General features: G+C 40.6%; 2 protein-coding genes, 1 non-coding gene and 2 pseudogenes across 3 annotated transcripts; 2 read left to right on the forward strand and 3 right to left on the reverse strand.

The window, feature by feature from the left end:
• Positions 1 to 4,727: 4,727 nt before the first annotated feature.
• LOC145523257 (olfactory receptor 8B3-like) lies at positions 4,728 to 5,660 on the reverse strand. Its single transcript, XM_081533216.1, has one exon. The coding sequence runs from the start codon at positions 5,658 to 5,660 to the stop codon at positions 4,728 to 4,730; it is 933 nt and encodes a 310-aa protein (XP_081389342.1).
• Positions 5,661 to 9,265: 3,605 nt separating this feature from the next.
• LOC145523241 (olfactory receptor 8B3-like) lies at positions 9,266 to 10,210 on the reverse strand (annotated as a pseudogene).
• A 5,977-nt stretch (positions 10,211 to 16,187) lies between these two features.
• LOC145522418 (olfactory receptor 6T1-like) lies at positions 16,188 to 17,111 on the forward strand (annotated as a pseudogene).
• A 4,284-nt stretch (positions 17,112 to 21,395) lies between these two features.
• On the reverse strand, positions 21,396 to 22,340 carry OR4D5 (olfactory receptor family 4 subfamily D member 5). The gene has a single exon (XM_081533629.1). The coding sequence runs from the start codon at positions 22,338 to 22,340 to the stop codon at positions 21,396 to 21,398; it is 945 nt and encodes a 314-aa protein (XP_081389755.1).
• A 2,865-nt stretch (positions 22,341 to 25,205) lies between these two features.
• LOC145525005 (U6 spliceosomal RNA) lies at positions 25,206 to 25,309 on the forward strand. The gene has a single exon (XR_014068025.1). It is a non-coding gene; the product is annotated as a U6 spliceosomal RNA (small nuclear RNA).
• Positions 25,310 to 26,631: the final 1,322 nt, after the last annotated feature.

The raw sequence follows: 26,631 nt of genomic DNA on the forward strand, positions 1-26,631 counted from the left end.
ATATCATGAATTGATGTTAGGCAGTGATCTCATAAAATACAAAACTTGAAGACATTGTGTGTGTTGGGGGGGAGGCCATGTAAGGAGAAGTGTATAATGGGGTTCAGTAAAGTTGGGGGTTCAGGAATTATCAGAACCACTTTTACTTCTGGTTTTCTTTAGCCCTTAACCACAGTGTACCTTCATCATGCTCATTACAAACCTGATCCTGACAACAACAGTAGCCCACTTAGAGAAAGTTCACATTAAACACATTCATGATGTCATCAGGGAACTTTCTGGTCCCTAACTAGGAAGACCACTTTTGTTAAGCCTACAATATCACAACTTTTGTACTGACCTAGAAACAGCTCCATCCTAGTATACAGGCACAGGAGAATCCCATGGCTTACCTGTTTGATTCTCAGCTGTGCCAACTTCAATAGAATCATACTTTCCCTCATAACCCCTTTTATCCCATTTCAAAATTCTATGCTGTGTGTATAAAATAACTGACTTGTTTCCTCAGACATATCCCTCCCTGTTAAAAGAAGTCCACATAGCTATATAGTACTTAAATGCACTAACTAAAAGATTAAATTGCCTCTATTAAAACTTAGCCACCCTTAACTTTTACAATCTGCAGGTATATCTGTTTTTCTGATTAATCATTTGCAAAATAAAGTGAAGGAATGAGACAATTTTTTATTGAAGTATAATTACTGTAAAATGTTGTGTTAGTTTCTGCTATACAATGACGTGAATCTGCTATATGTATACATATTAATATGTCTCCTCCTTCTTGAGCTTCCTCCCTCCCCACCCCATCCCACCCCACCCCTATCTCACCCCACCCCTATCTCACCCCTCTAGGTCATCACAGAGCACCAAGCTGAGCTCCCTGTGCTACATAGCAGCCTTCCACTAGCTGTCTGTTTTAAACATGGTGTATATATGTCAATGCTACTCTCCCAATTGGTCCCACCCTCCCCATCCCCCACTGTGTCCACATGTTCACTCTACATTTGGATCTCTATTCCTGCCCAGCAAATAGGCTTATCGGTACCATCTTTCTAGATTCCACATATATGTGTTAATATATGATAGTTGTTTTTCTCTTTCTGACTTACTTTACTCTGTATGACAGACTCTAGGTCCATCCACATCTCTACAAATGACCCAATTTCATTCTTTTTTATGGCTGAGTAATATTCCATTGTATATATGTACCACATCTTATTTATCCAGTCCTCTGTCAATGAACATTTAGGTTGCTTCCATGTCTTGGCTATTGTAAATAGTGTTGCTGTGATCATTGAGGTGCTTAGTTGTGCAGTCGTGTCCAACTCTGAGACCCATGAACTATAGCCTACCAGGCTCCTCTGTCCATGGGATTCCCCCAGTAAGAACACTGGAGTAGGCTTCCATTTTCTTCTCCAGAGGATCTTCCCAATCCAGGGATCAAATCAGTGTCTCTTGCATCTCTTGCATTGACAGGTGGATTCTTTACCACTAGTGCCGCCTGGGAAGTTCAAACATTAGGGTACATGCATCTTTTGGAATTATTGAAACCTAATTTTAAAGATTTTTTTCTGAGATTGAAACGGGTTTCATTTGTATTTTGAGTCTCATCAAATGAAAGATCAACCACCAGTTTTAACCCACTCTTTGAGTCGCCTCAAATGCTAGTAAAATATATAACATATTGAACACAATCTGCAATGTCTGCAAAGGCTCCCAAATAGCAAGATACTGTTTGCCTATTGAGATCTATTTTTCCTTCAATATGGAAAGTAATTTTATCAGAACAGTTACTAAAAGAAAAACAAAATGAAAAAATCCAACCAAGATCAATTATTTCATATACAAAGAACTAGTTAAGTGAAAATCAAATATACTAATATTGAATCAGGGGATGGGATATGAACAGTCAGTAAAACTATAAGTCAAGAATTTAGCAATGCTGAACATCTAAAAACAAGCCAAAAATCCAGCTATGCTAAATTTCAAAATATCTAAATATTGAATGGAGACTGGAAAACAGTAAAGTAGTAAATGTTACTACAGTTATTTTAGAACATGTTTAAATTGTCTCAACACATCATAGTAAGGATTTTTGAGTGGTTTTCTTTTTCCTAATACCTCAAAAGAAAAATACATCTTGTTCAAAATTTAGTTTACTCCCCAAATATTTCTTTCAAATAGTCATTGTTCTCACAGCTGAAATTTGAGGCTTTTGTACTTTAAAATCCACATAAGAGTAGCATGTGGAAGCCAACAAACAGGAATGTGTGTTCAACATTTCATAAGTACCAAATAACTTAAGCTAAAAGCTTTCCAGAGAAATCCTGTGACCTCCATAATATTTCTAGAGCCTTCTAGAAAGGAGAAGAAAATCATAGAAATAGCTTTCTTTGCTCATAATTTTATTTTCTATTTTTTCTTTCTAACTTGAGTTTTGATTACCAATCACTATGCTATCTCCTTAAGATACTGTCGTCTCTCTACCTGGTTCCCAACAGATGGGCCATAGCCATTGGTCTTCATCTTCCAAACCACTATTAATGTGTGCTCATGGTGTATTACGGAGAAGGCAATGGCACCCCACTCCAGTACTCTTGCCTGGAAAATCCCATGGACGGAGGAGCCTGGTAGGCTGTAGTCCATGGGGTCGCTAAGAGTCAGACATGACGAGTGACTTCACTTTCACTTTTTCTGTTCATGCACTGGAGAAGGAAATGGCAACCCACTCCAGTGTTCTTGCCTGGAGAATCTCAGGGATGGCGGAGCCTGGTGGGCTGCCGTCTATGGGGTCGCACAGAGTCGGACACGACTGAAGCGACTTAGCAGCAGCAGCAGCAGCAGCATGGTGTATTATAAGTTTTAATTAAAGTTTTATGGAGGAGAAGGAAATGGCAGCCCACTCCAATATTCTTGCCTGTAAAATCCCGTAGACAGAGGATCCTGGCAGGCTATAGTCCATGAGGTCGCAGAAGAGTCAGACGTGACTTAGCAACTAAACAATAACAAGGGATAGCTAGTACTCAATACTGTTTAGCCAAGACTAGCTTGTGTCTCCAACTCTTAAATTAAAATTCTTTGCAGTGCCAACTTTCCTTCTTTGCCTCTAAAAGCCTCTGATTTTACTCCTGAGCTGGGACACTGTTTGGGCTGCTACCAGAATCTATTTGCCCCAAGTTGCAATTTTTTATTCAAAATTAACACTTTTTTTGCTTTAAAAAAAAAAAGCTTTATGGACGATGAAGGATAATCAAAGTACTCTACAGATAAGGAAACAAATTCAGGACGAAGTGTGATTTCTAAATCTCGTCCATTTCCTACTAAGAGACCTCTTATTTACTGGCCTTTTGTGAGGTACCTCTTATTTATTGGCCTTTTCTATTAGACCATGGACTAATGACATATTCCCAGGAAATGTTTTACTCCCATGCCTGTTCTCTGAATTATAAGATCCTGAAAATATTTCATTTAACATTTTTTTTTGCAGAAAAAGTCAGTTTTCAAAACAAATGTTTTCTCATATGTTATGTTTGCTGTGCTATGCTTAGTCGCTCAGTCATGTCCGACTCTTTGTGACCCAATGGACTGTAGCCCGCCAGGCTCCTCTGTTCATGGAGATTCTCCAGGCAAGGATACTGGAGTGGGTTGCCATGTCCTCCTCGAGGGAATCTTCCCAACCCAGGGATCGAACCCAGGTCTCCTGCACTGCAGGTGGATTCTATACTGTCTGAGCCACCAAGGAAGCCTTACCTTATGCTTATTAAAATAAAAATAAAATTAAGTAAACAGAAAGTATACTAGAAAGAGTAGTACGTTTGAAATCAGAAGGCTAATAGTTTATTCTAGATTTTTTTCATAAAGAAATTGTATGCCTTTAAGTAAACCATTACACTTCTCTGAGTTTCAGTATTCAGTATTGCATTCATGAAATAAATATATATTGAAAATCTGATGTGCTACTTTGAATATAGAAAATAAATATGAAATCTCGTATTTTATAATATGAAATCTCTTAAGTAGCTTAATGCATAGTGTTTACAGCTGCAAACTAGATTATCTTTGATAGTCTTTATGGAATCCCCTATAAGGGTGAAACAATGGCATTTGGAGAAATCATATGCCTGACCACTGTAGGGAGAAAGAAAAAGATAGGACAGATTGTCTGATTCATGCTTCCAGTGGCATAAGCGGCATTTAAGAAAACCCCCAATGCACAAAGTGTTACTTTATTGAATATTCAAAATCAATGACTTTAAGGACTTTAAAGTCACACTAGTGTTACTTTATTGATCATTAGCAGAAACATTCATCTTTTTTCAAGTAAAAAAAAAAGGTCCATAATAACAATAAGAAAAATAAATAGAAGGGAATTCTCTGGTGGTCCAGCGGTTAGGACTCTGCACTTCCACTGCGGGGGGCAGGGGTTCAATCACTGGTTGGGGAGCTAAGACCCCAAAAGCCATGCTGGGTGGCAAAAAAAAAAGGTTAGTTTATTTCTTTATGTTATTCTTAAATGGAAAACATGAAGAAAAGGAAAGGATATTGCTAAAGTAGTAATGAAAGAAAGATGATCTACTCTAAGAAACTGGAAACAACTTGAGAGAAGACTAAACTTCCTTCCCTATGATGAGAAATAAATAAGGTAAGAAGGCTGCCACTACAAATATTGTAAATAAACACACAAAATCTCTCCCATCCTATGACCTGGACATAGAAACTGATTCAAATCAATACTTTCTTCTCCTCAGGGTTTTTCTCAGAGCATTTTTAACATCTTTGTTCCTCAGACTGTAGACTAAGAGGTTCATCATGGGAACCACATTGGTATAAAAGATAGAAGAGATTTTTCCCTCATCCATAGATCCAGTAGAAGATGATTTGAGATACACAAATGCCCCAGATCCAAAGAACAGAGAAACAGCAATGATGTGGGAACTGCAGGTGCTGAAGGCTCTGGACCTGCCCTCCATGGACTTGATGTGGAGGATGCTGGACAGGATGAGACCATAAGAGACAAAGATGGTGAGACTGGGCACAATGATGTTGATGCCCGCCATGATGAAAACTACCAGCTCAATGACGTAGGTACTTGTGCAGGACAGCTGGAGCAGAGGGTGGATGTCACAGAAATAATGGTTGATGGTGTTTGCATCACAGAAGGTCAGTCTCAGCATGCATCCAGTGTGAGCCATGGCACCTGAAAATGCCATCAAGTAGGAACCAAGCATAAGGCTGGAACACACTTTAGGGGACATGGCAGTATTATATAATAGTGGGTTACAGATGGCCACGTAGCGATCATAGGCCATTGATGTTAGCACATAGCATTCAGAAACGACAAAAAAACAGAAGAAGTAGAACTGAGTCATGCACCCTATGTAAGAGATAATATTCTCCTTCGATAAGAAATATATCAGCATTTTGGGCGTAAATACTGAAGAATAACAGAGGTCTGTGAAGGACAAGTTAAAGAGGAAAAAGTACATGGGGGTGTGTAGATGTGAATTTATCCCAATTAGAATTATCAGGCTCAAATTTCCCATCACAGTGACCATATACATTAATAGAAACAGGAGAAACAAGGGAATTTGGAGATCCAGTTGGTCTGTTAACCCCACCAGGATGAATGCAGTCACGAAGGACCCATTCCCAGGAGCCATTCCTCCCTAAGAAAATCTGTGGACACAGGAGAGAAGATTTACATTGGGGAACAGCTCAGTCCTTCTGACAATACCTCATCCTACAAGAGAGTGTACATACTGAGCATGTCTGAGACTAGGCCAACCTGGGCCCATAGAATCTGCCTTTACCATGGGCTTTCCCTTTCTAGAGTCTTGATAAGCTAAATAAAGCAAAGAGCATCACAAACCTAGCCTATAGAGAGAAGGCAATGCTGCCATACGGATACATGCCTGCTGGAAAAAATGAAGGGATAAGAGAGAGGGATCAAGTTAGAAAGTCCTTCTCTCACTTCACCTTTTCTTCATTCACTTGAGCCTTCTCCTCATCAGTAGAATTGTAGGCAGAGACCCCAGCTACATGGTGCTGGCCTCTGGTGCAGATTAGATCCGGTGTGAGTAGGAACCAAGAAGATTGTCTCTAACCAAAACCTAAGGGACTGAAGGCTAGAGGAGGTTAAGTTACCATCCAAGTAGAAGAGTAAGAGTCTGTCCATAGAAAAGGAACTTACTGACTGAGATACTTCTGCACCTCCTAACCTCTGAATACTCACTGATCCCTCTTCAAAATAGTCTCCTAAGAGTTTCACTTGAATCTCATGGCTGCACAAAATGGTGGGGAGAGAGGGAGACAGGAAAGTGGCAGATCTGATATCAACAGAATTAAGAAACTCACCCTTATGTGGCCAGAAACCTTAGAGTTCTCCCTTGGTATTTCTCCTGAAGGCAGTGTCAGGTCTGAGGCTCTGGTTCATTAGATTCTAAAATGAAAAGTCTGAGCAGCCTGGACTTAATTTCAGATACGCCCTGGAAATCTTTCTGAACTACAAATATTAATTTCTAATTACGACTTTGAGTCTTCTCACTCAGCAAGGAAAATTTCACAGCATTGTTATCAGGTTTGCCACTTGATAATACATGGAAGATTGACTGTGAGTTTAATGATGTAGCACACTTGGTTATAAACAGGGTGGAAGCTTGCTCAGTCTCTCCCCAGGGAACAGATTCTATGTGTAAAAAAGAAGTAAGGGAGTTACATTTACCATGTTCTCTATCTAGGTCCTTAGGGACTCAATATTTTAATCCAGTTTACACATCACTCCAGGGACTGTACATCCCCCAAGGCAGAAGCAAAAGGAAGCTCCCATCTTCCTATCATCTTCATCACTTTAGAAAAATCTGTTGTACAGTTTCTTTCTCTGTGTCTTCCCAGATCCTAAGGGAAATTTTCCAGAGTCTACCTATGGGTTTCTTCATATCTTTACCTGAAATTTTACAAAGCCTCTAGCAACTCATTTCACTTGTTGTCTCTCATGGATTACCTCAAAAAGAAAATGCTAAATGCCTTTCTCCCTACTTAATTTTTTACATTTTAAACACTAACTGGAAATATCTACCTAAGTTTCCATCTGGGTCCTTAAATGTATTATTTCATTAACTGAAGTCATCAATTATTTCTCATCATAGAAAAGAGTGAGGGTTATACAATTAAAGGGTATGAGTTTGAGGCCTACCCCCATGCTTACTAACTTGGACACAGTGATTAATTCTCCATGCCTCAGGTTCATAATTCCTAAAATACTGATGATAATAATAGCATCTCCTTCATTGGGTTATCTTGATGATTAAATGAAAAAAAATACCAAAAAATGGTTAGAACAGTACCTGGCAGGTAGTATACAGTCAAATAATGCCAGCTGTCTTCATATATGTTCTCCAAGTTGTCTGTAAGTCCTCCATCATAACACTCACCATTTTTCTCTTTAATTCCTGTGTCTCCCTATAAATTATAAGTTCTATGAGGACTAACATCTCTTCTGTCTTGTTTACCGCTTCTCTTGTACTGCTGTGAATAGTTCAGGGACCTCCCTTGTGGCTCAGCTGGTAAAGAATCCTCCTGCAATGCAGGAGACCTGAGTTAGATTCCTGGGGTGGGAAGATCCCCTGGAGAAGGGAACCCACTCCGGTATTCTGGCCTGGAGAATTCCATGGACTGTGTAGTCCATGGGGGTCACAAAGAGTCGGACATGACTGAGCAACATTCACTCACACAGTAGGCACTGCATAAATAGCTCTGTTAAGTTTATTGTTCTCTAGTGAATGCCTTCTGAGTGTTTCTCAAGTTTCTCACATGCTCAGCATTAGGGTCTACAGCCACACTGACTTCCATCCTTTTCCCTCAGGCACCACGCAAGTTCAGGTACTTTGAGGTTTTTATTGAACTATATGCTGAAATGTAATGATTCCAGTAACAATTCTAACTTTTCTCACATACTCCCTCTTATTTAGCCATATACACAGCTGGAGGATAAGTTCTGAAAGCACAGATCTCTCCCTTCCTTCTCTAAAAGTTTCAGTGACCTTCAGTTACCCTGGGACATCTGAATCACTGTAATAAAACTATACGGCAACATTGTAGTAAAAATATAAGTATCAAAACTATGAATACTGGCCATATACCCCTTTGAAAACCTAACTGAAAGAAACACATGTACCCCAACGTTTGTCACAGCCGTTTTTACAATTGCTAGGACACGGAAGTAACCTAGATGTCCATTGACAGATGAATGGATACAGAAATACTGGTACATATACACAGAATAGAATATTACTCAGCCATAAAAAAAGAACACATTTGAGTCAGTCTTAATGAAGTGGAAGAACCTAGAGCCTATTACACAGAGTGAGGTAAGTTAGAAAGAGAAAGACAAATATTGTGCATTAACACATCACATGGAATCTAGAAAGATGGTACTAATGAACGTATTTTCAGGGCAGCAATGGAGATGCAGACATAGAGAACAGACTTGTTGACACAGTAGGGGAAGGAGAGGGTGGGACAAATTGAGAGAAACATGGAAACATACACATTAACATATGCAAAATAGATATATTTTACATAAAATAAAACATTACCTTCTTCATTCCTGACTGCTGTAAATGGTTATCTTAGTATTTTTGTCCTTAGGAAGTGAGATCAAAAGACAATCTCCTTTTACCATGTTTTCTTAAGACTAAATTGAGAAATAAGAGACAATGGTGAGAGAAGCATTTTCCTATTCTTCTTTTCTGAGAAACAAAGGAATCTACCAGACAAAATCCCCTCCACCATTTTCAATAGAGGTTTATTAAATAAATGAGTAACTTACTGAATCTGAAGTCCACAAAGTCCATATGTCCATGACAAAGCTTCATAGGAGCTCTGGACATACCTTAGTCAAAAATCTCACAACCTTACTGTTTCTGGATTCGTCACCATTTACCTTTTTCTACCTAAAACCTTATAATCTCTGAAAATAAGCTGGAGCATGACAGAATGAATTATAAGGTTGGACAAAAAGTTCATTTTCCAAATGAACTTACTGGCCAACTCAATGCTTTCCTACTTTCTATGAAAGGATGAATGGCTGATTCTCCTCTTCTTTATACTGTCTTTTCTTATAAAGTGGTTTTCATAAAAAAATTTAGCTTCTCTTATTATTTAAATCACCTGCTTTTTTATTTTAATTCCTTTCTCTTTTCTCCATATCATCATACATTGTGTGTTCTTACTAAAATTTGACATCAACAGCTAACAAAATTTCTATTCAGAACACCCTTTTCCTCCAAGTCTTACTCAGTGCAACTTGGACATCTTTGTTCCTCAAACTGTAGATGAAAGGATTCACCATTGGCCCCACAATGGTGTAAAAAACTGTGGACACTTTATCTTCATCCAGAGACCCAGCAGGAAAAGGCTTGAGATACATGAATGTTGCTGATCCAAAGAAAAGAGAAACCACAATTATGTGGGAGCTGCAGGTACTGAAGGCTTTGGACCTGCCCTCTGCAGAACGGATGCGAAGGATGTTCAAGAGGATCAAGGTGTAAGAAACAGAGATGGTGACACTGGGCACTATGACATTGACACCCACCACGATGAAAGTCTCCAACTCACTGATGGAGGTGCTTGTGCAGGAGAGCTGGAGGAGAGGAGGAATGTCACACATGTAGTGATTGATGATGTTTCCATCACAGAAGGAAAGTCGCAGCATGCACCCAGTATTGGCTATGGCACCCACAAGCCCCATCGCGTATACACCCACCGTCAGCATGAGGCAGACCTGATGGGACATGGAGACCTTGTAGAGCAGCGGCTTACAGATGGCCACGTATCGGTCATAGGCCATTGATGTCAAAATATAGCACTCATCAATAACAAAGAAGGAGAAGAAGCAGAGCTGAGTCATGCACTCTGCATAAGAGATGAGGTTCTGGCTTACAAAACTCATCAGCATTTTAGGGGTAATGACAGAGGAGTGGCAGAGATCAATGAAGGAAAGGTTGAAGAGAAAGTAGTACATGGGAGTGTGCAGGTGAGGGTTCAGACCAATAAGAATAATCAAGCCAATGTTCCCCACCACAGTGACCACATAAATTGCTAAGAAAATGAAAAAGAGAGGCAGCTGGAGTTCTGGCTGCTGTGTTAAACCCAGCAGGATAAACTCAGTCACTGAAGAGTCATTCCCTGGGGCCATTCTTCCCTAGGACATACCTGGGGAACAGGACAGAGGGCAATGTTAAAACGAGTACCCTGCTCTCTCCACCCAATCCCACTCTAATGAGAGAGACCCAGGATGCGAGAAGGAACCCCAGCCCACCCCTCTGTGTGCCTTTGTTTTCTCCTTTGTATAAAGGCTGAGGGAATTTTTAAAGATGTGTATCAAAAATACTAACAGGCAAGTGCTACAGGGATAAGATTCAGTGACCCTGAACCTCATGACAACAGCATCTCTGCTCCACTTCTGCTCTGACAGTTTACCAGGCCCACCCAGTGATCAGTGGTCATCTCAGCAGAGAGAAGACGTGTCATTTCAAGGAGTCCTAGGCTTCCACAAATGAGGTTTGGAAGACGAGTAACAGGACAGATAAAATTCAACACTCACCCTTCTGTACGGAGACTTCAATGTTGGGACTTGCTAACTCTGCTTCCTTATTCTCAAGGAAGAGCAAGTGGCTCTGATGAATTTTAGAGATGAACAGCCCAGAACAGAGATTCTTCTTCTTCTTTGCTATTGTTTCTGTTTTGAGTGTGTTTTGGACTGCGAGAGTCAGAGCACAGACCTTGATATCCCAGGCTCTGAGGTGCCACGAGTTACAGGTCATGATTTCTGATGGTGGCTCTGCCAGAGTGTCCTCTCCAACCTAGGGGGTGGAAATAGCATCTGCTGGTGCCCAGGGAGCCACCTGCGAATACAACCCAGGGGTTATTGTGAATTAGGAAATCCTAGGGACCTGATTAAAACTTAGAAGTCTTAGGTTTTCATTGTGTTTTCCCCAGAGATATAATTTGTAAGAAAGAGAAATTACCCACTCTGCATTTAAGCCGAGTTCACTAGAATAACAGCGTGTATTGGAAGTAACCCAGTTTGCATATATTTTGGTTTGTTGCCAAATGGGGCACATCCTCAAATAGAAAAGCAATGACTTTTCCTGCATCCACAGCTCTTAAGAAACACTAGTCACTTATTTGTTTATTTGGTGTGTCTTCTCACAACACAAACACGTACATTCATACATTTACATGCAATTGAACCTAAGCTCCATAAGGGCAGAGATTTTGTCTGTTTTGTTTAGTACTGTTTTTGTAGCAACTTAGAGTAAAACCACACATATATGGTAGGTATTAAATAAATATTCATTTAATAAAAAATGAATGAATTTAATAAAAAATGAATGAATGAAAAGTTTGAACAAACTTTTCCCCCTTTTCCTCATTTCCCTAGGGACCAAGACTGGATATCACAACAGAAGTACTGCCCCACAGGCAAAGGCATATAGTATCAGTGATTTTCCTTGTAGACCTGAGTGTGGGACTGGACAAACACCAGTGAGCTATGTGAAGGTCACAGGTAAACTCTTAGTGGCCATCTATAAGCCTTATAGATCAAAGTTACTGAACTCAGAGAAAATACATAGCTTCTGTCCTCCCTGAATGTCACACAGACGACTTCCATGGCTCTTAGAGAGGCCCCGGTGCCTCTTCTCAAAACTCTGCAGCATAGACTCAGATCGGAAGGCAGATTTGGATCAGTTTGGATCAGTACAGGATGCTTCCAAATGCCCAAATCAAGTCAGCTCACTAGGGAGGCCATTAGGAACCATTCAAAGTCATTTCTTTTTTGGCACCAGGTTTGAAATAATCAAAATGCCGACTTAGAAAGAGTAATAATGTGGGCACTGGCAGGATAGACTAGAGTAAGAAGGACTGAAGGCAGGTCAGCGATGGGAGGCAATTACAATAGTCAGTAAGTGATTTTACATGCCCTGAGTTAATAGTGCTACTGTGAAAAATTCTAAAATATAAACAAGTGAGACAGATGTTGCAAGAGAAGGTTCATCAGGACTTCTCACAAAGGGAATAGAAATAGACAAAATATTCCCAAAGACACTAGGCCAGGTGTTTGGATATACTATGGTGTTACTACTAACAGAAGAAAACTCAGAAAAGAGAGAAAATATTCATAAAAATTATACATTTAGTTTCAAACATAGTGGGCTTGAGCTTCTAGCAGGACATCCAAGTGAGTGAAAGTCGCTCAGTAGTGTCTGACTCTTTGCGACCCCATGGACTAACATGTCCATGCAATTCTCCAGGCCAGAATACTGGAGTGGGTATCGTTTCCCTTCTCCAGGGGATCTTCCCAACCCAGGGATAGAACCCTCGTCTCCCGCATTGCCGGCGGATTCTTTACCAGCTGAGCCCCCAATGGCTGCTGCTGCTGCTGCTGCTAAGTCGCTTCAGTCGGACATCCAAGTAAAAGTGTACAATTGGGCAAATGCCTAACTAAGGCTAAAGTTCTTTGTTGGATGGCATCATCGACTCAATGGACGTTGAGTTTGAGCAAACTCCAGGAGATAGTTAGGTACAGGGAAGCCTGGTGTGCTGCAGTCCATGGGGGTAGTAAAGAGTCTGACATGACTTAGCAACTGAACAACAAAAGCTGAAAGTAAGAAGAAAGGTCAGAACATGAGAAGGTTTGAGAACTGTTTCCATAGAGATTAAAGCCATGGGATTAGGTAAACTCAATAAGAGAAAGTAAAGCGAAAAAGAGCAGAGGGTAGAAAAATACTTGGGAAATTCCCCAAATTGTATTATACTTAGGATAATCTCTTAAACCCAACTGTCACTAAAATGAGTCCCAATCATTTTTCTCAGACCCCTCACAATTACTAGGGGACCAAAAATTCCTCAGGCCAAAGTTGAACTTTATCCCACAAGGTAGACATTCCTTGACCTCGGCAGTGATAAAGAACTTGGAAATATATTAAAATGTGTTTTCTATGGAAAGTTAAAAAATCTTATTTAGGCAGTGCAATAGACAGAAACACTTCCCCTGATTTTATGTTATATCAAATCACATTGCAAGAAGAATTATATGCCAGGGTTCTAAGCTAGAGTTGAAAAATCATTCTTTCATCTTTGCCACTGTAAATATAAGCAAACATGGGATTAATATAGAGCAATTCTGAGCTTATCCTTACACAGCAAAATTCTCATTCCCTTTCTTTCTTCTCTCTCCATAACCATCAGGTTAGCCTCATTCAGGTGTAACTCTCAAATGGTCACCCTTGCACTGAGATACATTCCAAGGAAAGATTCATCAGGACTTCTCACAAAGATAATAGAAATAGACAAAAAAATTCCCAAAAGTAGTAGCCTAGATGTTTGGATAAACTTTGGTGTTACTACAAACAGAAGAAAAACTCAGAAAAGAGTGGACATATTCATAAAAATTATACATTCAGTTTTACTCATTCTTAACTCCTTTTTAAGTATCTCAACCCCAATATGTTCTAACTTGTCAAAGTTAGTGGTAATATAAAATTTATATTATACCATAAAGATGTATTTTAACTAAATGGATTTTTAATTGACAGGATTATGTGACACTAAGCTAACAAGCTACAATCACCCAGAAATATTAACTAATATATTCTCAAAAGTAAATGTATAACTGAAGTTATAATTTTTAAGCAAAATAAAACAAGTTATCAGATACTAATTTTATACAGATGACTGCTACTAATTTTTTTTAAATATCACAACTATTGTCACTGACATTGATTCAGTCAAAATACTGTTTCTACCATTGCCACAAGGCTTCTTCAGGTTCCCTTTGATACCCACTTTTTCTCTCATCAGTTCAGTTCAGTTCAGTCTCTCAGTCATGTCCGACTCTTTGTGACCCCATGGACTGCAGCACACCAGGCCTCCCTATCCATCACCAACTCCTGGAGTTTATTCAAACTCATGCCCATTGAGTCAGTGATGCCATCCAACCACACCCATTTTTCCTTTCATAGCCACACCTACTTTCCTCCTATCCTATTCTTCTCTAAACCTTTGGCAACCATGACCAACCATGTTCTCCGTTTCTATAAATTTATCATTTCAAGATTTATGTTATATTAATTAATAGAAGTATACACAGTATAACATTGTATCTTCTATTTCTCGGCTGAGATTTTCTGTTTTAAAATTTTGTTTCACACGCTTGTAATTGTTCAGTGAAGAATTTCTACAATGGCTGCTTTGAAATCTTTGTCAAGTAATTCTAACTTCTCTGTCGGGTAACATGTATTTCTTGTCTTTTTACACTGAATTTGAGATCTTCTTTACTCTTCGTATAAAAAGTGATTTTTTTTTGAGACCTGGGCACTTTGCAAATTATATTATGAGACTCTAGATTTTATTTAAACCTTTTGTTTTGCTACTTTTCTCTGATATTGCTCTGGCTGGAGGAACAAGTCCACTCACGGCTGAGTGGGGGTTGTTCTGCTTCCCCACATGGTGTCACCTGACAGGCAAGGGTGTGTGCATTAGTCACTCAGTCATGTCCAACTCTTTGCAACCCCATGGACTGTAGCCTGTCAGGCTCTGCTGTCCATGGGATTCTCTAGTAAAGAATGCTGAAGTAGGCTGTCATTCCATTATTCAGGGGATCCCCCCCACCCAGGGATCGCACCCAGCTCTCCTGAATTGCAGGCAGATGCTTTACCATCTGAGCCAACAGGCCATGGGGTGTCATTGCAAGCAGACAATGATTAGAGGCTTGATTCCCCTTAAGTCCTCCTCTGACATGACTCATGGAGGACAAGGGATCCCTCACTACTGATGGGTACTGATGGAAGTTCAGACTCTCTCAACGGCCTCCTGTCACACCACGTAGGGAGCTCTTGTCACCCAGCAAGAATGAAAGCCCTGACTCTCTACATAGCATTCTCTGATTCCGCCGCCAGAGAAAGTGTTGGGGCAATCATTACCTCCTGTGAGGGAGGGAGTCTAAGGATTCCTATTTGAACTTTGCTGTCATGGAGGGGGAGCTACAGGTTTTCCCTGGGGTTGGTCTATGGTATGATGGCTAGTGTACTAAAATTTTCTATCTTACTTGGCTGCCCCTTTCCTGGTCCTTGAGCTAAAAAAGAGTAGACTTGTTTTTCCAGCTTTATTGAAGCATGCACAAGTGCGTGCTCAGTCACTCGGTCATGTCCAACTCTGCAAGCCTGTGGCCTGTAGCCCACCAGGCTCCTCCGTCCATGGAATTCTCCAGGCAAGAATACTGGATTGGGTTGCCATTTCCTTCTCTGGGGGATCTTCCTGACCCAGGGATTGAACCCACATCTCTTAGATCTCCTGCACTGACAGACAGATTCTTTACCACGGAGCCAACTTCTTTTGTTGTTGTTGTTGATTTTTTTTTTAACCAAGACTTCCCTCTTTAGGTTAGGAAGAGGGATTATTTCTAACCTACAGAGGGAAGTCTTGGTTAAAAAAAAAAAACACCTTATGACAAGATAGGGGCTCTGAACAGCCCAATCCAATGTGGCTCTCTGGCTGATTAAGAAAAATAAAATCTGCAAAGACGCTGAAAACCCAAGCTTTTATTCTATTATTTTATATTAAGCCAGGACACAGAAGGACTTCAAACACTAAAAGAAGAGTTCTTAATACCAATAAGATTTTTTTCGAGGTGCATTTATTCTGTAAGGTGTTCTCTGACCCCTCTACTCTTCCGGATTCCCCTAAATCCACAGTACCCATGGGGTCCCCAGCCTCAGTGAAACAGGTCCAATAGTATGTGTACTGGAGCCAGAGACTAGGCATGAAATCGTGCCTCTCACTCTGAGTGATCATAAAAGAGCTCCTTAAACTTCAGTCATCCTTTCCTTATCTGCAAGATAAGCACAGCACTACCTGTCTTTAAGGGCAAATGAGAGAGGAGATACTGGCTGTAAATTTCCTAATAAATAATTGGTGCTCAATATCATCTGTGTTATTACTGGTATTATGGTTGCTATCACAATCTGTTTCTCTTTTTGTAAGTAACCCACAAGAGAAATACAGATTAAGTGTCAGAATGTAAGAAATTGCTAGGCATGCAACATTATGTCACTGATTGATTGAAGGATTGGTAGCTGTGGACCAGTTATGAATTTCTGTTCCATTTACCCTGTGGATGACTGGAAATGAGCCCTAAAAACTGGACTCAGGTAACGGGGTTTGTCCCTCTGGGCTTCCCCAGGAGCCATATTCTGCAGTTCCTGTTTTCCTAAGGCTGCTGGTGGTCTACGTTGTAACTACCACAGGCAACCCACTCATCACTGGATTCAGCTGGATGGACCAACACCTGCACACACAGGTATCCTTCTTCCTGTGGAACCTGTCCTTCCTGGAGCTGCTGCTCATGTCTGTTGTGGTTCCCAAGATGCTCGTTCTCCTCCCGGGGGACCATTCCGTCTCATTCGCCAGCTGCATCATCCAGTCCTACCTCTACTTCCTCCTAGGCACCACCGAATTCTTCCTCTTAGCTATCATGTCTCTGGATCGTTTCCTGGCAATCTGTAGACCCATTCTGCTATGAGACCCTGATAAGTGGTCATGTCTGTTCCCAACTTGCACTGGCCTCCTGGCTAGATGGGTTTCTCTGTGTCCTTTGCCCCTCCATCCTCATGGCCAGCCTACCGCTTTGTGGCCCCAGTGGTATTGTCCACTTCTCTTGTGACAGTTGGCCCTCCTGAGGCTCTCTTGTGGAGACACTTGCCTACTGGAGCTGCTGGCTTTCATGCTATCCACGTCAATGTTGCTGGGCTTGCTGGCACTGACCTCAGTTTCCTATACCTGCATTCTTTCCACTGTTCTCAGGGCCTCCACAACCGCTGAGTGAAAGAAAGCATTCTTCATTTGTGCTTCACACCTTACAGTGGTGATCATCTCTTAACAGCAGCTCCATTTTTCTCGACATCCATCTGTCAGAGACTCAGTCCATGCTGTTCAACAAAGGGGCCTCGGTCCTGAACTATATCATCATGCCCCTCCTGAAACCGTGCATCTTCAGTCTCTGCAATGAGAAGGTGAAGTGAGCCCTGAGAGATGCCCTCAGGTGGAACTGACCCATGGCTGCAAGACGCCATGAGGGTCACATGTAAAAGGAAATATTCCTACTAGATTGGGAAAATATTTGAAGTTCAGGTCACACAGGCAATACCTTGTACTTTTCTCAGATAATGAAATAGGTCTTCATAAATATGCAATGTGGGGATCAGCCTTCACTTTCCTCCCTCGAATCTTCCTTATGCCTCCACCTTCACACAGAGAAAGCTGATCCATTTGGTTAAGTTTCAAACTTCTGGTGATGACATGTTTCTTTTGAGGTGCTTAAACATGTAGCTTCCATTCACGGAGACTGCTCCTCTTTTTCCTCACATGTGTGTGCTTAAGCACACCTATTACTACTTCAAGATTGTAGGTCATAAAGCCAAACGGAAATGCCAAAATATGGAGATTCAGATTTGGAGCTTAGAGGGAAGTAAGAGACCCTCTGAGGCCTTGCATCTAGACTGGGTATGACAAATAAGATTACCCAGGATCCCTGTATCGGAAAATCAAATTCTGGCTGCAATAACAAATGTTTATTAGCTGTTTGATTCTCTGTGTTATACTCTTTGTAAGACTAGCAGCTCCTGAAACAATCTCACATAGGAAAATTTCTGAGACCAAAGAACTATTTGTTGTTGTTTTTCAGTTGCTCAGTCATGTCTCTTTGTGAGCGCATGGACTGCAGCACACCAAGCTTCCCTGTCCGTCACCATATCCCAGAGCTTGCTCAAACTCATGTCCATCAAGTCAGTGATGCCATCCAACCATCTCATCCTCTGTCATCCCCTTCTCCTCCTGCCCTCAATCTTTCCCAGCATAAGAGTCTCTTTCAGTGAGTCGGCTCTTTGCATCAGGTGGCCAAAGGATTGGAGCTTCAGCTTCAGCATCAGTACTTCCAGTGAATATTCAGGGTTGACTTCCTTTAGGATTGACTGGTTTGATCTCCTTGCTGTCCAGGGGACTCTCAAGAAGTATTTAGCTATCTCTAATTCCCAAGTCAAATTCTACCTAATAGACTCCAAATATGGGGATAAACATTTATTTAAGAAATATTATTAAATAATATGTTTTAGGCAGTGAACTAGGTAGGGATAGGACTAGGGTGAGCCAAGGGAGATGTCTAGGGCACACATTTTAAAGAGACACTTGCCCACATGACTGGGCAAGGCTAGGGTCAGGCTGTGCACAAAGCTGAGACTAAACGACTCCTCACTGCTGCACCAGAGCCACCTCTGCTGCTGCTCCCTGATCTGGGCTCTGCACTAAGCCTTGGGGTGTACTGTAGAAAACAAGGAAGACATAGGTTCACTTTGATGGAATTTATAGTATCATCAGGGTAGTTGACAAAAAAAATCTTAAATGCATAAGTCAATATGTAGTTGTAAGTTGTGAGGAATGTTTTTGAGAAAAGGGCTGAGTTTTGTAAGAGAGACTAATAGAGATAAATAATTTAGATTAAAGATCAGGGAACAGCACATCTCTAAAGAACTGATTTTTAAACTGAGGCCTGAGATTGAGAAGGAGTTAACCAGGAAATAGAGAAGGAAATGGCAACCCACTCCAGTACTCTTGCCTGGAGAATTCCATGGACAGAGAATCGGGACAGTTGCAGTCCATGGAATCGCAGAGAGTCGGACACAACCCTGCAACTAACTTTCACTTTCATTTTAACCAGGAAAAATTAATACAGGAGTATTCAGAGAAAGCGAGCAGTATTTGCAAAGAAAGGAGTGGCTGAGAGTAAGAAATGTTGTAAATGAGGAGTGGAATTGGGGAGGTGGGTTGAGGTCAGTGCAGACAAGATCTTACCAGTAAAATTTATAGGCATCTTTCTTTTTAAAGGACATATAGAGCCTTTGAAGAGTTTTAAACAAGGGACTGATCACATCATATTTTAAAAGATCAATCTGCATTGTGGGAACCACTGATTAGAGGGAGGCAAACGTGGATTTTCAAGAATTAACTATGCAACAACTGCACGGCCCAGCCAACAGGTGTGCTAGTTAAGACTGTAGACTTGACAATGGAGGTTGAAAGAAATGAGCGGTACACATGTAATTTAGAAGAGAGTTGATAAATACTCTTCCTGCCCACAGATCTTGCAGTCAATAGTAGAACCCAGCTAGTAAAGGGAAACCACAGTGGTTACAAGCATTAGAATGTGAAAGGCAAGAGTTCTATGGGAAAAAGAAGGAGAAGAGACGGGCACTTAATACAGAGCGAAAGGAACAGTGAACACTTCCTGAGGTGTTATCTCACCTTAGATCACAGAGAAGTAAGCCAGGTTAAGAGGGGTGTTGGGTGGTCCCTATAATACTTCTGCACATACAGGGTCCCAGAGGTGTTTCAAGCATATTCAAGAAAATGAAAGATACACAACATGATAGACATGGGGCAAAGAGAAGGAAGACCTGAGAATGGAAAGATAAGTAGGAGCCAGTCAATGCAACTCTGCTCTTACTGTTTTTAAGAAGTGCTGTTTGGGGGGTTGGGGAGGAAGTAGAGAACCAGAAAGCAGATCAGTGTTCCTGTTGTTCCAACTTACTTGCCCAGTGCACTTGAACAAATGATTTTCTCATTTTCCTTATTTTCCTCATGTATAAAATAGAGAAACTGAATCAGATGGTTTTTACTATTTGCAAGAATCATGCATCTGTTTGAGAATCTCTTTTTAAATCTATACCCTCTTCACTCCAAATAATTTATACAGACATAAAATCTAGTATGTAATTTCAGATTGTTTATGGAGCACTTAAGCCCATCTCTGGAACAGTAAATTAGATAGTTTCTAACACTTAGTCAAGGCTATGGTTTTTCCAGTGGTCATGTATGGATGTGAGAGTTGGACAGTGAAGAAAGAAGAGCGCCGAAGAATTGATGCTTTTGAACTGTGGTGTTGGAGAAGACTCTTGAGAGTCCCTTGGACTGCAAGGAGATCCAACCAGTCCATCCTAAAAGAGATCAATCCTGGGTGTTCATTGGAAGGTCTGATGTTGAAGCTGAAACTCCAATCCTCTGGCCACCTCATGCGAAGGGTTGACTCATTGGAAAAGACCCTAATGCTGGGTAGGATTGGGGGCGGGAGGAGAAGGGGTCGACAGAGGATGAGATGGTTGGATGGCATCACCGACTTGATGGACATGGGTTTGGGTAGACTCCGGGAGTTGGTGATGGACAGAGAGGCCTGGCATGCTGCAATTCATGGGGTCGCAAAGAGTTGGACACGACTGAGCTACTGAACTGAACTGAACTGAACTGGACTGAACCTGCAACTGATTCACTTTTGAAATGCAGAAGGTACCTATCTCATAAGAATGTTGAATGAATGTAAACAATAAAACTAAATCACTTGGTGCAATGCCTGGCACGCAGTAAGCTCTTAACAAATACTACTTAATGATGGAGATGATGATGACTCAAAGAAACTGTGAGGAAGGAAGAAATTAGACCAAGACGATTCCCTTTCTCTTCATTGACATTAAATTCAATCAGTCTCCTGAAATCATGATTTGACTTCTGACATTTATTTTAACCTACAGATCCCTCCCGCCTCCTGGAAGTTTAGAATTATTTTGAGCTCCTCAAATGTATTTTGTGTCCAAGAAGCAAAATCAGAAAAGAAAACCCAGATGCACCACCTCCATGCATACTGCGGTTTGAACGTTCTCAGTAGGGCCAACATCATAGGGGAAAGTGCCATTGGAGCTAAACATCATTTCTGTATAGCTCTTGAGGCTCTTTCTCTAGGAGAAACTTGAGAGCAGTTCTCAATTTCACTTTCTTTTTTAAAATTTTTTATTTATTTGTTTGTTTGTTTGTTTTTGGCTGTGCTGGGTCTTCGTTGCCACACAGGCTTTTCTCTAGTTGTGGAGAGTGGAGGTTATTCTCTTGTTGCAGAGTATGGGTTTCCCATTGCAGTGACTTCTCTTGTTGCCACACGGGCTTCCATAGTTGTGGCACATGTGCTCAGTAGTTGCAGCTCTCAAGCTCTGGAACACAGGCTCAATAATTGTGGTGCATGGGCTTAGTTGCTCCATGGCATGCGGGATCTTCGCAGATCAGGGATCTAACTCGTGTCTCCTGCATTGGCAGGCAGATTCTTTACCACCAGGGAAGCCCTAAAATCCATTTTCTAGCTTTGTTAAAAGTTCAGGTCACCAGAACTTAACTGAGGTTAAAGCAGTAAAGAAGCAGTAGACTTACTTATAGCTCTGGCTACTTCATGGGTCTTCTCAGGCAGGCGGCTACACTGAAGCATAGCTCAGATTCTCAGCTCCCTGCTTCTGCTCATCTGGAGGTCAGTGCTCCAGGGGACCCAGAAGGCCCTTTTGCCTCCTCCACAGCTTCTTCATGGCCATGATCACTTCCTTGTTTCTCAGGGTATAGATGGCAGGATTCAGCATGGGAGTGACCATTGTGTACAGCACAGAGACCACCTTGTCCATGGGGAATGTCTGAAATGGCCGTGCATAGATATAGACACAAGGCACGAAGATTAAGGTGACCACGGCAATATGGGAGGCACAGGTGGACAGGGCTTTGCTACGGCCCTCCCGCGAGTGGCTTCGGAGCATGACTAGCAGTGATGTGTAGGATCCCAGGAGCACCAAAAAACACATCAGGGTCACCAGGCCATTGTTAGACACCATCAGAAGCTCCAAGACAAAGGTGTCTGTGCAGGCCAACTTGATCAGCTGAGGCACATCACAGTAAAAGTTATCCAGCTTGTCAGGCCCACAGAAAGGCAGCTGGACAGTCAGTCCAACCTGTGCAATGGAGTGGATGAAGCCGCCTACCCAGGAGGCTGCCACGAGGAGCCCACAGACTGTCGGATTCATGATAAGCATATAGCGCAGGGGCTGGGAAATGGCAACATAGCGGTCATACGCCATGACCGTCAGCAGGAAGATCTTGATGCCCCCGACGAAGTGGAAGAAGAAGAGCTGAGTCAGGCAGCCACCGAAGGAAATGACGAGCTTTTGCAAGAGCAAGTCAGCCAGCATCCTCGGCGCCGTGGTGGACGAGTAGCAAAAGTCCAGGAAAGAAAGATTGCCTAAGAGAAAGTACATGGTTGTATGCAGGCGTGGGTCAGAGGTCACTATGGCCACAATCAGGAGATTTCCAGTCATAGTCATAAGATAGACAACCGAGAAGACAATAAAGAAGAAGAGCCGGAGCTCCCATACCTGAGAGAGCCCCAGGAGGACAAAACCTGTCACCTGGGAATGGTTCGTTGCGGTCATCTGCTTGGTGTGGCCTGGTGAGTGAGCCTGCTGAGGAAAACGGGCATATTCACTGCAGTCATCTGCTTGATGTGGCCAGGTGAGTGAGCCTGCTGAGGAAAACGGGAATATTCACTGTGGGCTCCACAAGCTTCTCTGAGACAATGTCTTCTGGCCTCCCTGGGGAATAGAGTGTTCGCCTGTCACTTAGTACAAGAAGAAGGTTGTAAGTGGTTCTACGGGACACCCAGCATTTGAACATCATGTACTGGTATAACCAAACACCAAGACCATAAAACACAACATAGAACTGATGGTATTTATAATTCATGAGGATCACAAATCATTAGTCCTCAACAATTAAAAACTGGTACTAGAAGCAATATTGCCAAACTGGGAGTGAATTTTGATTCTTTCAGTAACTAGCTGTATAAACAATAACAATCTTCAGAAATTCTCTAAACCTCACTTCCCACATCTATGATATAAATTAGCCATAATCTCTGCAAAATATCCTATAGTTTATGTATATATGGCATATATAGTATATGTGGCATTTATGTAGGAAACCTGATAAATTCCCGTGGCAGATATTTAGAGTTTCTATGGGGTGACAGATTGCTCATTTATATCCCTAAACAAAAAAAAGTGCAAGTTCCCATCATATCCTTGGAAAAATATTCGATTTCCTTTTGAGTTAGCTCTAGCTTGGACATATATTTCCTGCTTTAGGATTTTCATCCTAAAAAAGGATATTAAATCATGCACAAGGGACAAAATAGAAAACGCTGTTCCTCATACTCACAGACTTAGAAAACGAAGTTAAGATGACTAGAGGGGAAGGATGGGGGAAAGGAGAGTTAAGGAGCTTGTGATGGACATGTACACACTGCTATATTTAAATGTACACACAACAGTATCCTACTGTACAGCACACAGAACTCTGCTCAATGTTATGTGGCAACCTGGATAGGAGGGCAGTTTGGGGGAGAATGGATTCATGTATATATCCGGCTGAGCCTCTTTGCTTTTCACTTGAAACTATCACAACATTGTTAATTGACATACTCTATATACAAAATAAAAAGTTTTAAAAAAAAACCACTGTTCCTGCACATTATAAAGATAATGACCTACTGCTTTTCTAACATCTGATTAGAAAACATGTGGAAGAAAAGCTTTCTATCATGTGTCTCTGGGAAACCCAGAGAAGTGATAGTCCCCTGGGGAAACAAAAAAAGGGTGACTAGAACAGAGTGTGATTATCAATATTAATCTCAGGGTACTTATCTAAAGTGTAATTTCTTATACATATGAAAAGTTTCAAGAGAAGAGCATAAAATAGTGATTTAAGTTTTAAAATCACTATTAAAATACAGAGCTGCCTCAACATTTGAAAACCTTGGAAATAAAAGAGATATTTCATATATTTAAGCATTTTAAAAGATACTAAGAAAGCTAGCTATTTACAAGAAACCTGGAATGCATCTCTTCACATCCCATAACAGAATGGTCACTTATCAATTCAAGTTTAACTTAACTAGTTTTGCACTAGTATACATGATCTTGGGAAAGTTACTTAACCTCTCTCAACTTTAATTTTCCTGCCAGTAAAATGAAAATGATGGCAATATACCCAGTTTGCCTCACTGAGGCATTTTAAGCATAATATGTAAATTAATATATAGGTATGATTTTTCCCCAGCCTTTATATAGTTTTAAGCAGATTCTGTTACCGATGAGCCTAAGATAGGAAAGAGTTTACTCTTGTTTGTCATACCTGAAACGTTTCTAAATGGGAAATTCACTGTAATATATCTTATATCTAGCACTGTAAATGTTAAATTTTAGATTTTTAACTGACATAGTGGATTGTTCTTCAGCATACATTTTTAGGTATTTTTAGGTATAATTCTAGTCATACATGCAATGCAGGGGAACTGGGCTCCATTCCTGTGTCAGGAAGATCCCCTGGAGAAGGAAATAGCAACCCACTCCAGTCTTCTTGCCTGGGAAATCTCATGGACAGAGGAGACTGGCAGGCTACAGTCCATGGGGTCACAAGAGTCAGACACAACTGAGCGACTAAACCACCAAACCACCACTAGGCATACATTTGTGAATTTTCCATTCATTCCAATTCAGTGATCATTTATTCTCAGAATATTTTATGTAAGCAAAGAGTACTAGCAACTACAAAAATAGTGAAGAAGTAATATGTAATATCTCTACTGTCTTGTATCTTATTTTAGATGGAAAGATAAGAAAATCATTTTGTAAATTAAGAACAAAATAAAAATTTTAAATAAATTTAAAATGTTATACATGTCTCTAAAATGTTATAGATAATAGTGCTATTTGGAGGGGAAAAAATTCTTTCTCCTTGAAGGAATGAGCAACTGTGAGACCTCAAGGAGAGAAGTCTATTTCATTCATTTTAGGATCTCTACTTCCAGATACCTATGGTGCTCAATAGCCATAACTTTTGCCAACACTATAAAAACCAGCTTGGATAGAAAGGAAAGCATGTTCCCAGCATCACCAGTAGACCTTGGCTTTTGGACTCATAAACTGTGATCTCCTGGTTTTAGAATCTGAATTGTTCTAAATCTAGTCTATATGGTGTGGGCAATGGTGCCTACGTCGCAGTTTTCAATATTGCAAAATGAAGACAACAACACTTCCCCTGTAGGGTTGATTTAAGCATGAAATTAGACAATGTATAGAAAACTTTTAGCCTAATACCTAGAAGAACACTAGATAACAATATCTTGAATGTAAATAAATAGCTGTATCTTGAAATTTGGAAAGTATTCTTAACTCAGAAACAGGGAGGGAGAGAAATGATGCATTTCACAGGGAAGAGACTTTAAGAAAATAAACAGAATGCTCACTTTGGCAGCACATATACTAAAACTGGAACAATACAGAGATTAGCATGGCCCCTGCGCAAGGATGACATGCAAATTCGTGAAGCATTCCATATTTTTATACAATAAATTTTGTATAATAACTGTGTAACTGTTTTTGTTTGGCTTTTTATATTTTTCTAGGAAGCTAACTAGAGAAATAATTTTGGAAAATCTACTCTAGAACTTCCCTTGTGGTCCAGCAGGTAAGACTCCTTGCGCCCAATGCAGGGGACCCCTGATCAGGGAAATAGATCCCACTTGCCACAACTAAGGGTTCCCATGCTGCAACTAAGACCCAGTGCAGCCAAGATAAATAAATATTTTTAAAACAAAAATCTATTCTAAAGATTTACATAATGTTGTCGAATACAAAGATGGTAAATGGAAAACCACAAAAAAAAAGAGAGAAAAAGAAAATACACAGAGATGTAACAGTAGAGGGAATGTTGGGATAGAGTCAGAATGTCTTTCTTGAAATATAAATAGTGGTAAGAGATAACATAGAAAAAGTAGACAGAGGACTCAGATCATAACTTCAGCTTTAGGTAAATGTCAGGTTAAGAAGTTCCTGCTTTAGATAGAGTTTACAAGCAGGGGAGTGATGTAATCAAACAGGCATTAGTACTGCTTAGCTGTGCCATTTGAACATCCTATTTAAGTAAATATTTAAAATTTGTGAATCTGCTTGGTCAGTGGAATTACAGATCCTTAAACCTTTTGTTTACTCACTCTATTTAAGTGAACCTCCAAGAGAGAGGGAATATATGTATACATATATAGCTGATTCACTTTGTTGTACAGTAGAAAATAATATAACACTGTAAAGCAATTATATTCTAATTAAAAAATAATAGAACATACAAAAAAAAAGGAAATAGTCTAATTTTAAATTTTATTTCTGATCCTAAAAGTAGGAGACCATAGTATGAAAAATGGTCTTAGACTTTAATGCAAAGTCACTCCAGCAGAGTTGAGGCTCAGAGAAGAGAAATGACTTGCTAAATTCTCAAGGTTAGTTAGTAGCACAGACTAGACCATGCTTTACATCATGTCCTTCCAATGGAAATTTCAGGATCTACACCTCCAAATGGATGAGAAAAAGCCAAATAGTGGTGAAATAGTGGTGGTTCACTTACCTGCAGCTTCCCATTTAAGATATGCCAATAACAAATATAGATATATAAATAGAGGTCAAAATATTTGACTGTAATGATTCTGCCAGCCCTTGAGAGGGCTTTGGGGAACTGAACTTAACTAATTTTAGTGCTCAGGGATTATTGGCAGAACAGGAGGCCAATTCCAGGTATGGGGCAGGCAAACATGCCCGGTACTCTCCAAAGTCAAATGTCATTGGAGACCACACCAAGAACTGGAGCATGGAAGGGCAATGGCTTGAGTAA

Source organism: Giraffa tippelskirchi, chromosome 10, assembly GCF_054371585.1.
Source record: "Giraffa tippelskirchi isolate mGirTip1 chromosome 10, T2T-mGirTip1v1.2.pri, whole genome shotgun sequence".
In the NCBI taxonomy this organism is placed as follows: domain Eukaryota; kingdom Metazoa; phylum Chordata; class Mammalia; order Artiodactyla; family Giraffidae; genus Giraffa; species Giraffa tippelskirchi.